General features: G+C 41.0%; 1 protein-coding gene across 1 annotated transcript in view; it reads right to left on the minus strand.

Moving 5' to 3' along the window:
- LOC109923862 (X-ray repair cross-complementing protein 5-like) overlaps positions 1-9,470 on the minus strand; it is a 176,430-nt gene extending 166,960 nt beyond the window's left edge. Inside the window, exons 1-2 of the mRNA XM_048599076.1 lie at positions 9,365-9,470; positions 260-356 (exon numbers count right to left, since the gene is read on the minus strand). Of these exons, the coding sequence (XP_048455033.1) occupies positions 260-356; positions 9,365-9,460 (193 nt within the window). The 5' untranslated portion in view covers positions 9,461-9,470. The remainder of the gene's footprint in view (positions 1-259; positions 357-9,364) is intronic.
- Between the last annotated feature and the right edge of the window lie 1,798 nt (positions 9,471-11,268).

An 11,268-nucleotide genomic window follows, 5' to 3' on the forward strand; every position in this document is an offset into this window, starting at 1 on the left:
AACCGGTAACATTTAGCACACGTTTAAACCATCTCCGATTTCCTGCAAAACAGTTATTGTACAATGTCTACTGCTTAACACTCAACTGTTAGAATGTTAATGTATGCTTGAATTCTGTATAAAATGGCTGCTACACCTTGTTATCCCAGATTCTCCAGCATCTGCTCCTATGATGCTGCTTGGCCTGCTGTGTTCATCCAGCCCTGCACCTTGTTATCTGCAGTTCCTACTATCTCTGGAATAAAGGACTGCTTCCCACCTTGCACAATCAACTCCCAGAAGTCTTGTAGTCCCTTTGCCTCGACATGAGCTTTAAGGGTTTTCAGTGACACGTTGAAGAATTTGGATTCTCCAGCCTGGAAATAAATTAACAGGGAACAGCTTTAGTTTAGAAATGCAGTTTCCATGTTACCAACGAGAGAATAGCCATCCTAGACTGGATATTATGTAATGAGAAAGGAACAACTGGCAATCTAATTGGCACTTCTGAGGCCCCACGGGGATGAGCAACCATAATATGATAGAGTTTCTTATCAAGATGGAGAATGACGTAGTTGATTCTGAGACTAGAGTTCTGAATCTAAACAAAGGAAACTGTAATGCTATGAGGTGCGTGTTGGCTATGATGGACTGGAGTTGTTAAGGGATAATGGTGGAATGGCAATGCTAAACATTCAAATAGCACATAGGTGAACCACAGCAATTGTTCATTCCTATCTGGCACAAAAGTAAAATGGGTAAGGTTGTCAAACAATGGCTTACAAGTGAAATAAGAGATGGTATTAGATCCAAGGAACAGTCATATAAATTGACTAGAAAAAAAACGACTTGACAAGTGGGAGCAATTCAGAATTCAGCAAAGAAGAACAAAGGGATTGATTAATAAAAGGGAAAATAGAGTACAAGAATAAGCTGAGTTCTGAGGAAGGGTCACTGGACCCAAAACGTTAACTCTGTTTTCTCCTCCACAGATGCTGCCAGACCTGTTGAGCTTTTCCAGCAACCTTGTTTTTGTACAAGAATAAGCTTGTGGGTAACATAAAAACTGACTAAGAATTTCTATAGAATTTCTCTGTGAACAGAAAAAGATTGGTGAAAACAAATGTAGATTCCTTACAGCCAGAAATGGGGATTTTATAATAGGGAAGAAAGAAATGCAGACCAACTAAATACATACTTTGGTTCAGTGTTCACAAAGGAAGAAACAAAATCTTCCAGAAATGCTGGAGAACATAGGACTTAATGAGAGGGAGGAAATGAAGTAAACCAGCATCAGTAGGGAAATGGTGTTGGGGAAATTGATGGGATTGAAGACTGATAAGTCTCCAGGACCTGGTAATCTACATCCCAAAGTATGTAAGGAAGTGGCAGTAGAAATTGTGGATGCATTGGGGGTCATCGTCCAAGATTCTGTAGACACTAGAACAGTTCCTACAGATTAGAAGATAGCTAATGTAACTTCTCTATTTAAGAAGGGAGGCAGAAAGAAAGTCAGGAATTATATACCAGTCGGCCTGATGTGAGTAGTGGAGAAAATTCTAGAGTCCATTATAAACGAGTAATAGCTGAGCACTTAGAAAATAGTGGCAGGACTAGTGAGTCAGCATGGATTTATGGAAGGGTAATCATGCTTGAAAAATCTACTGGAATTTTTCAAGGATGTATCAAGCAGAGTTTTTGAAGGAGCCAGTGGATGGGGTGTATTTGGATTTTTCAAAGGCTTTCAACAAAGAACCACAGAAGACTTTTATGCGTAAAATTAAAGGACTGAGATTGGGGTCATTCATAAGATACAGAGGCATAATTGGGCCATTTGGCCCATCAAAGTCTGCTCTGCCATTCAATCATAGCTGATATGCTCCTCACCCCCATTTTCCTGCCTTCTCCCCATAGCCCTTCAAACCACAGCCAATTAAAAATCTGTCTAACTCCTCCTTAAATTTACTCACTGTCCCAGCATCCACCGCACTTTGGGATAGCAAATTCCACAGGTTCACAACCCTTTGGGAGAAGTAGTTTCGAAGTAGTTTCTCCTAAACTCAGTTTTAAATTTGCTACCCCTTATTGTAAGACTATGACCTCTAGTCCTGGAATGCCCCACAAGAGGAAGCATCTGCTCCACGTCTATTTTATCCATACCTTTTATCATCTTGAATACCTCAATTTGATCTCCCCTCATTCTTCTAAATTCCAGAGATTATAGGCCTAAACTGTTCAATCTCTCTTCATATGACAAACTCCTTACCTCTGGGATCAACCTAGTGAACCTCCTGTGAACTGCCTTCAATATCACTATATCTTCCCTCAAATAAGGGGACCAAAACTGTGCACAATACTCCAGGTGCGATCACACTGATGCCTTGTATAGTTGCAACAATACTTCCTTACCTTTATTTCTATTCCTTTAGCTATAAAGCCAACGTTCCATTTGCTTTCTTTAGTATATGCTGTACCTGCGTGCTAGTTTTTTGTGACTCATGTACGAGGACACCCAAATCCCTCTGCACCGGAGCACCCCGAAGTCTCTCCCCATTTAGATAATAGGTCGTCTTCTGATTTTTCTGACCAAAATGCATGACATCACACTTATCCAAGTCAAACTCCATCTGCCACATTTTGGCACACTCTCCTAACCTATATATATCCATTGCAATTTACCATCCCGTCTATTTTTGTGTTGTCTACAAATTTGGCTATAGAGCCTTCAAGCCCTGTATCCAAATAGTTAATGTAGATTGTATACAATTTGGGTCCAAGGCCTGAACCCTGCGGCACCCCACTGGTTACTTCTTGCCATCCAGAAAAAAAAAACCTATTTATCCTGACTCTGTCCATCAGCCAGTCACTTATCCAAGCTAAAAAATTACCCATAATCCCATATAATCCAATTTTGTGAATTAACCTTTTGTATGGTACCTTATTAAACGCCTTCTGGAAGTTCAGAGATATTATACCTACAGGATCCCCCTTATCCACTTTGCTTGTTACATCTTCAAAGAACTCTTGCAAATTAGTCAAACATGATTTACCCTTCATAAAACCACGCTTTTTGACTTTCCAAATGACCTGATATTACTTTCTTGATAATTGATTCTAACACTTTGTCAACAACAGATGTTAAACTAACTGGTCTGTAATTTCCCACATATTGCCTCCCTCCCTTTTTGAATAAGAGCGTTACATTAGCATTTTTCCAATCCACTGGAACCTTTCCTGTGTCCAGAGAATTTTGGAATATTGTAACCAATGGATCCACTATCTCAGCCGCCACTTCTGTTAATACCCTAGGATGTAGGCCACCAGACCCAGAGGACTTGTCTGCCTTCAATCCTAATAGTTTGCTGAGTACCTTTTCCTATTGATGTTAATTGTTCTAAGTTTTACCCTTTCTAATGCCTCTGACTTGCCTGTTTCACAATAGATTGGTACTATTGTCCTCCGATGTGAAAACTGAGGCAAAGTATTAATTTAGCATCTCTGCCATTTCAGTGTTCCCCACTATTAACTCTTCGGTTTCACCTCCCAAGGGACCAACATTCACCTTTAGCGACCTGCTTCCCTTTTACATACCTATAGAAGCATTTGCTGCCCTTTTTGTTATTTTGTGCAAGTTTTCTTTCATAACTTACCTTAGCTCTTTTCACTAATTTTTTAGTATCCTATTGTTTATTTTTCAAAGTTTCCCAATCCTCCTGCCTGCCATTGGCTTTTGCAATATGGTATATCTTAGTTTTGATTTTATATTATCCTTGACTGCCTTGTTTAGCCATGAATGTTTGTTTACCACCATCCCCACTCCCCACCCCCCCATCATCTTTCTTCCTCACTGGGATATATTTTATTGTGAGGAATTGAGGTCCTTAAACAACTGCTTGTCTGCTGTCTTGTACTGAGACAGGTAGTAAACTGGTTGAAGACAGGAAATAAAGAGTAGGAATAAATGTCTTTTTTTCTGAATGGCAGGCAGTGACTGGTGGGGTACTGCAAGGATCATTACTAGGACCTTAGCTATTCAGAATATACATTAATGATTTGGGTGAAGGAGCCAAATTTAATATCTCTAAATTTGCAAAAGCTGGGTAGGAAAGTGAGCTGTGCGGGGGATGCAGAGACATTTCAGTGTGATTTGGATAGGCAAATGTATGGTCAATGTAGCATAATGTGGATTAAGATGATATTATCCACTTTAGTAGGAAAAACGAGAGGCAGATAATTATGTGAATGGCTATAAATGAGAGACGGAAATATGCAACTAGACGTGGGTGTCCTTGTACACCAACTGCTGAAGGTAAGCATGCAGGTGCAAAAAGCATCAAAGAAGACAAAAGCTATGCTGGACTTCATAGCATGAGGACTTGAGTGTAGGAATTGGGATGCTGCAGTTATACAGGACCTTAGTGAGACCACACCTAGAATATTGTGTGCATTTTTGGTCTCCCTATCTGAGGAAGGATATTCTGGCTATTGAGGGGGTGCGAAGAAGTTTTACCAGACTGATTCCTGGGATGGCATAACTTATGTGAGGGGAGGTTAAATCAGTTAAAATTCTATTTACGGGAGTTCAGAAGAACGAAAGGGGATCTCATACAAAGCTATAAAATTCCAACAGGACTAGACAGGGTGGTTGCAGGATATGGGGTAAACCATACACATAGATCATAGATGATAGAACTATACAGCACGGAAACACTATTGAAATTAGGAGAAATTTCTTCACCCGGAGAATGGTGAGCCTGTGGAGTCTGCTACCGTAGAAAGCAGTCAAGGCCAAAACATTGTATGATTTCAAGGAGTTTGACATAGCACTTGGGACTAAAGGGATCACAGAATAGGGGGGAAAAGCAAGAACAGGCTACTGAGTTGGAAGATCAGCCATGATCATAACGAATGGCAGAGCAGGCTCAATGGGTTGAGTGGCGTACTCATGCTCCAATTTTCTATGTTTCTACATACGATCTAAAACATCACTCATTAACGCAAAGTGTCACATGAATTATTCCATCAGTCACCTACTGAAATCCTGGTATGAATTAAATATCATATTTACACAAACCATGCTGTGAATTTGAATATTATTGTGGTGCTACTGTTATTTGAAAGTAATAATCCAGAGGCATAGTTGGAAGATAAAGTGAGCGCAATCAAACATGTCCTGGATCCCATGTCTATACTGGAGCTTAGGTCTTTCCTTGGATTGGTAAATTATTACGGAAAGTTCATGCGTAACCAGGCCTCCATTCTGGCACTCTTACATCTGCAATTGAAAAAGGGTTAGCCTTGGAAATGGTCTCATAGCTAAGATGTAGTCTTTTAGGGAAGTGAAGCAGCTGTCATCATCCAAGGTGTTGGCACACTATGATCCCAAGCGAGATGTGATGTTGACATGCAACCCCTCCCCGTATGGTATTCGGGTAGCGATGGCTCAATGGAGAGGAATGCCCAACAGTGCATGCTTCCTGGACTTTGGCTGATGTAGAACACAATTATGCCCAGATAGAGAAGGAAAGTTTGGCTGTCATATTTGGAGTCAGAAAGTTCCTCCAATACCTTTACGTAAATTTGTAATAATACAAACCCCGACTACAGCTACTCAAAGAGGACAAAGGTGTGCCGCCCATAGCTCCAGGTCGAATTCAGTGGTAGGCTTTTATTCTAAATGGGTACAATTAGTGTTCCAACTTACATCTGGGAGGCCAAGTAGTAAATGTGGATGCCTTGAGCCGCCTCCTGCTGCCAGATACCCCACCAGTGATGCTGCCAGTGTAAGAGTTCATTCTGGTTTTAAACTTTCTGGAGACCCTTCCAGTCACCACTGACAATATCAGCCTGTGCAGCCACAAAAAGATCCCATCCTGGCAAAACTAAATAGGCTGGTGCTGATGGGGGAAAACAAAAGGCCCATCATAACCAGAATTGAAACCTTTCTGAACCCAACAAGGCCAGATCACTATAGAGGACAGCATTTTATTATGGTGAGCGAATAATTTCCTGAGCACTTCCTTAATGTGAATGGCTGGATAAACCCTGGACTTGGTTACACGTCACCTATGCCGGCCCTTTCATGGGCTCAATGTTCTTAGTCATTATGGACACTTAATCAAAGTGGTTGGACGTGCACAGAGTTCTTTCGTCAAACACAGGGATGATAAAAAAGCTAAGAGCATCTTTTACAATACATGGACTCCCAGAAGTGTTAGTTACAGACAATGGGGCGTTATTTACCAGCAGGGAATTTGAATATTTCCTGAACCCAAATGGCATTTGGCAATAAGACAGCTCCGTACCATCAGAAAGAGCAGTCCAAACTTTGAAGGCAGGCTTACAGAAACAGCCTACAGTTTCACTTGATACAAAGTGCCCCAGTTCTGTTTGATTCTCCCCTCATGCAACTCCAGGGAAAGCTCCAGCCGAGCTGCTAATGGGGAGAAGATTCCACATGAGATTAAATCTGATCTGCCCTGACTTGGGGATGGGTGAAATGGAATCAGGAATGCCAGTGCTGGACAGAAGACTCCTCTAAGTAACAGACACGGTTTACTTCAGGGGATGGAGTTTGGTGTCGAAACCACAGAAATGGCCCTGCATGGGTAAGCGACATGGTTGATGTGAGATCAGGTCCCGTGACATACAAAGTTTGGGTCGGTGAGGCTGTATTGCACAAGCATATGGACCACATGAAAGGTGCAAACTTGCAAACGGGGTGGCAGCAAAACATACCCAGCCCCTGAAAACAGCCAGAAAGGCTGTTGGAACCCGTGGGCTTCCCCCTCCGTCTAGAGTCGAAGAAACCTCAGAGTTTGAGTTGGACTGGGCGGATGTCACAGCCTTGAGGCCTTTACTGTGTGAGGAAAAGGATGAATTTCTTCTGAGATGCTCTGTACACAGGAGGTGGGCTATGGTCCAGTACATACCAACCATGTCAGAGGCTGAGTTGGAAGAACCAGACTTGGTGTGGAAGTGTCCCAGGAAAGGCTACATGAAAAAGTACAGGCCTATGTTCCCGGAGGAAAAGGATGTAGTGACTGTAATGAGGTCAGCGGGCTGGACTTCACAGAATATGAGTTCGCTGACTGGGGCTGTTAACCTGGTCCAATGAGGGATATAAACAGGAATGTCAGAGGTTCCGCTCACTCTGACAGCTGGCTCTGAGGAAACCGGCCCGGCGTCAAGTACTGTGCACATGTAAGTAAAGGGTGATCTGGTGATGCAATACCGGCCTCCGTGGAGTTATTTCAGTACAATGGCAGATTTCCTTCTCAGAGGACATCAGTGAACCAGATAGGTCTTCCTGACAATTGGCAATAAATTTCATGGACATCATTATAATCTAATTTCTATATCATTACTTAATTCAATTCCACCATCTGCCATGGCAGGACTTGAAGCCAGGTTCCCAGAACATTACCTGGGTCTTTGAATTAATAATCTAGCGAAAGTACCACTAGGCCTTCACCTACCCATAAATCCAGTTTGGACAAAAAAAAGTCCCAGGTGCTTTAATGTTAAAAAGGGAAAACTCCAGAAACAGAAAGCTGTGGAAAAACAACTTGGAGAAACCTTGTAAAGAGGTAAGTGAGATATGTTAGTTTGTTTAAGGGTCTCAGAAAAAGACATTGATCAAAGGAACAGCATCAAGAGAAAAGAGAAACAAGTTCAACTGTGTCCATGAGCATGAAAGAAGGAAATTTAAAGGAGAAACCAGGTGGCTCTTCACTGAGCATTCAGTATTTCTAATAAGAATGTTTCCCTAGTTCTTGTAGTTAGTGTTTTGTAAGGCAAAATACTGCGGATGCTTGAAATAAAAACAGAAAGTCCTGCAAAAACTCAGAAGACCTGGCAGCATCTGTGGAGAGAGAAATAGTGTCAATGTCTTGAGTCTGGTACGACTCTTCTTTGGAACTTTGAAATTTCAAAGAAAAGCCAGAGGACTCAATGTAAAACCATGTATTTATTTTGTAATTTGATTATACCATGGTGGTCAGTTACTGAACATATTCACAAACACTACAGGTCTGCCACATATCTAGAGACAGAAAGAGCTTTAATACTAACCTGTGAATCAATTTACCCAGAATCATTCACCCAGATCTCTCTGAATCAAGTGCTCTGCAACCTCTCACTATTTAGATAATATGCTTTGTTTTTATTCTATTTACTAAAATAGACAATTGAACACTCTTCCATATTATATTCCATTTGCCACTCACCAAATCTATCTACAAGGCAAATTCGCCATTGTCCCAGAGGACCACAGGGCTGCTCTCTCATTAAAGAGAGATAACTAGTGGTAGTTTCACCAGACGCTATATGCCTTTGTAGGCTCCTGAAGTCCTCTTCAAAACTCAATTTCCTACCTATCTTTGTGTCATCAGCAAATTTAGTGACTTGTACCATCCATCCTCTCATTCAAATCATTTATATAAACAAAAGGACAAAACTTAAGACACTGTATTTTAACGCATGTAACATTTGAAACAAAGTAGATGAATTAACTGAGACTAATTACAATCTTGAGGCCATGTATATATTCCCTCCTTTGTCCTCGAGTAGATATACCCTTTCCTTCGCTATCCTCTTGCTCCTTACATACATATAAAACACCTTTGGATTTTCCTTAATTCTGCTTGCCAAGGACATTTCATGGCGTGTTTAGCCTTCCTAACTCATTGTTGTCACGGAATTTTGTCAGAGATGAGGAGCAATTTCTTCTCAGAGAAGGTAGCGTGGAATTCTTTACTGCAGAGGGCTGTCAAGGTTGGGTTGCTAAGTATATTCAATGCAGAGATTAATCAGTAAGAGAATCAGGGGTTTGTAGGGAAAAGGCAGGAAAGTAGAGATGAGGATAATCAGATTAGCCATGATTTCATTGAATGGCAGAACACAGTAGACTTGATGGGCTAAATGGTCTCTGCTCCTAACTCTTATGGCCTTGAGAGAGAATCATGAACTAGGGGGTCATATTTTAAAAATAAAGGGTCACTCATTTAAGACAGTACATGAGAAAAATCTTTTCTGTCAGTGAGTTTAGAATCTTTGGATTTTCCTTCTTCAAAAGACAGTTGATGCAAAATCTTTAAACATATTAAAAGCAGAGGTAGATAGATTGTTAATTATCAAGGAGAAGAAAGATGATTGAGGATTTGCAGGAATGTGGAGTTGAGGTTACAATCAGATCAGCTGTGATCTTACTGAATGGTGGAGGATGTTTGAAGGGCCGAGTGACCTACTTTTGTTCCTTGGTTGTATGCTCAGTTACAAGTAGCAAAAGCTTCTGTCTTATAATCTCACATAGGCTGTAAAGCATTTTTCACTCCATCCAAATGAGCCAGAGATCTAAAATTATATATGACACTCTCTTGCTTACCTTGACAGCTTCCTCCCTGCAGATTTTGATACAATCCATGCTTTTCATGTAATACTCTCGATTCTTGACTTCCAGGAACTGGTAGAGACGCTCCATCAGCTGATTGGTTACTATTTGGAGACAGAACTTTTAGAACTTCTATTCACTTCTAGTGAAGTCTTTCTAATTGTGGACATAGAGACTCTACGATTTCATTCTTTCCAGGATAACTTCTGCTTCTTCCTTAAACAGTGCTCCAATCATCTCAATTTGTCATCACCCTTTTCCAACTAGTTGAACTTGTTCTTGCCTACAATCACTTCTCTTGATTCAACCCACTTTGTCCAGATTAATTGATGAATAGATCCAAGATATTCCTATCTTTTTGTGCATATGATCATCATAGAGATCTACAGTATAAAAGAAGGCCCTTTTGCCCATCAATTCCGGGGTGATCAAAAATACCACCTAACTCTTCTAATTCCATTTTCCAGTGTTTGGCCCATTGCCTTGTATGTCTTGTCATCGTAAGTGCGCATCTAAATACTTTTTAAGATGTTACGACTGTTTCTACCAATCCACCTTTATAGGCAGTGAGTTCCAGATTCCCACCACCCTCTGAGTGAAAAAAAAAACATTTCCTCACATCTTCGGTCATTGGAAAAGATTTCTTTCATCAGGGAAAAAGGTTTCTTCCTGTCTACCATGTCTATGTCCCTCATAATTTCACATACCTCAATCATGTCCCCTTTCAGTCTTCTCTGCTCTAAGAAAAACAAACCCAGTCTGTCCAATCTCTGGTCATAACTGAAACTCTCCAATCCAGGCAACATCTTTGTAAATCTCCTCTGCAACCTCTCTAGTGCTATCACATCGCTCCTATAATGTGGATTCCAGGCAATACAACACCCTACCTGTGGCCTCACCAATGTTTTATGCAGTCCCAGCATAACCTCCCTGCTCTTAATTTGTTCAAGTACTCAGACCAAACCATCTCCTACATCTCACCCCCAAAGTCCTCCTCTTCTTATTTTGTTGACTGATTTGGCTCTGCTACTTGATCTTGCTCAAGTCTTGAGAAGTTCATTAACTATTGTGAGAAATGAGTATACGTGGATTACCAGAAATGTAAAATGGAAGATTTGAACAATTCTTGGAGTGCAAAGGGTTTATCATGTGACTTCCTGTAACTCAAACATCAAACTTGCCATTATCTCTCTGCCTGTATACTCTGTGCCTATGCGCTTCCCTCCACTTCATCGGTCGAAGCAGCAGTGCTCCAAAAGCTTATAACCTGTGGGGCTATAACCTGGTATCGTGTGACTTTTGACTTTGTCCGCCCCAGTCCAATACCAGCACCTCCACATCAAATGTTCAAAGGTCAAAACCAACTACCGAGACCACATCTGGAGTACTGCATACAGTTTTGCTTCTCTTACTTGAGGAGGGTTATCATTGTATTAGAAACAGCTGAGAGGAGGTTCTCTGGATTGATTTTAGGGATGACAGGTTTGTCTTATGAAGACAGACTGAGCAGTTTGGGCCTATGCTCTCTAGAGTTTAGAAGAATGAGAGGAGATTTAATTGAAGTATATAAGCTATTAAAGTGGATTGACAAAGTAGATGTAGAGTGGATGATTCCCTTTGTCGGGGGGGAATGGAACAACAGGTCGTAGGTTTAGGATAAGGGGTAGCAAATTTAAAACTGAGATGAGGCGGAATTATTTTTCCTGAAAGGGTCATGAATTGATGGAATTCACTACCCTAAGTTGTGGTGGATGCTGGACAATGCATAAATTTAAAGAGAAGACTGATTTTTAATTTGAAACCGATTAAAGGGCTATGTAAAATGGGCAGGAAAGTGGGGTTGAGGCTGCAAAAAGATCAGCCATGATCGTATCAAATGGTGGACAGGCTTGAGGGGT

Source organism: Rhincodon typus, chromosome 7 (assembly GCF_021869965.1).
Source record: "Rhincodon typus isolate 14 chromosome 7, sRhiTyp1.1, whole genome shotgun sequence".
NCBI classification, from domain to species: domain Eukaryota; kingdom Metazoa; phylum Chordata; class Chondrichthyes; order Orectolobiformes; family Rhincodontidae; genus Rhincodon; species Rhincodon typus.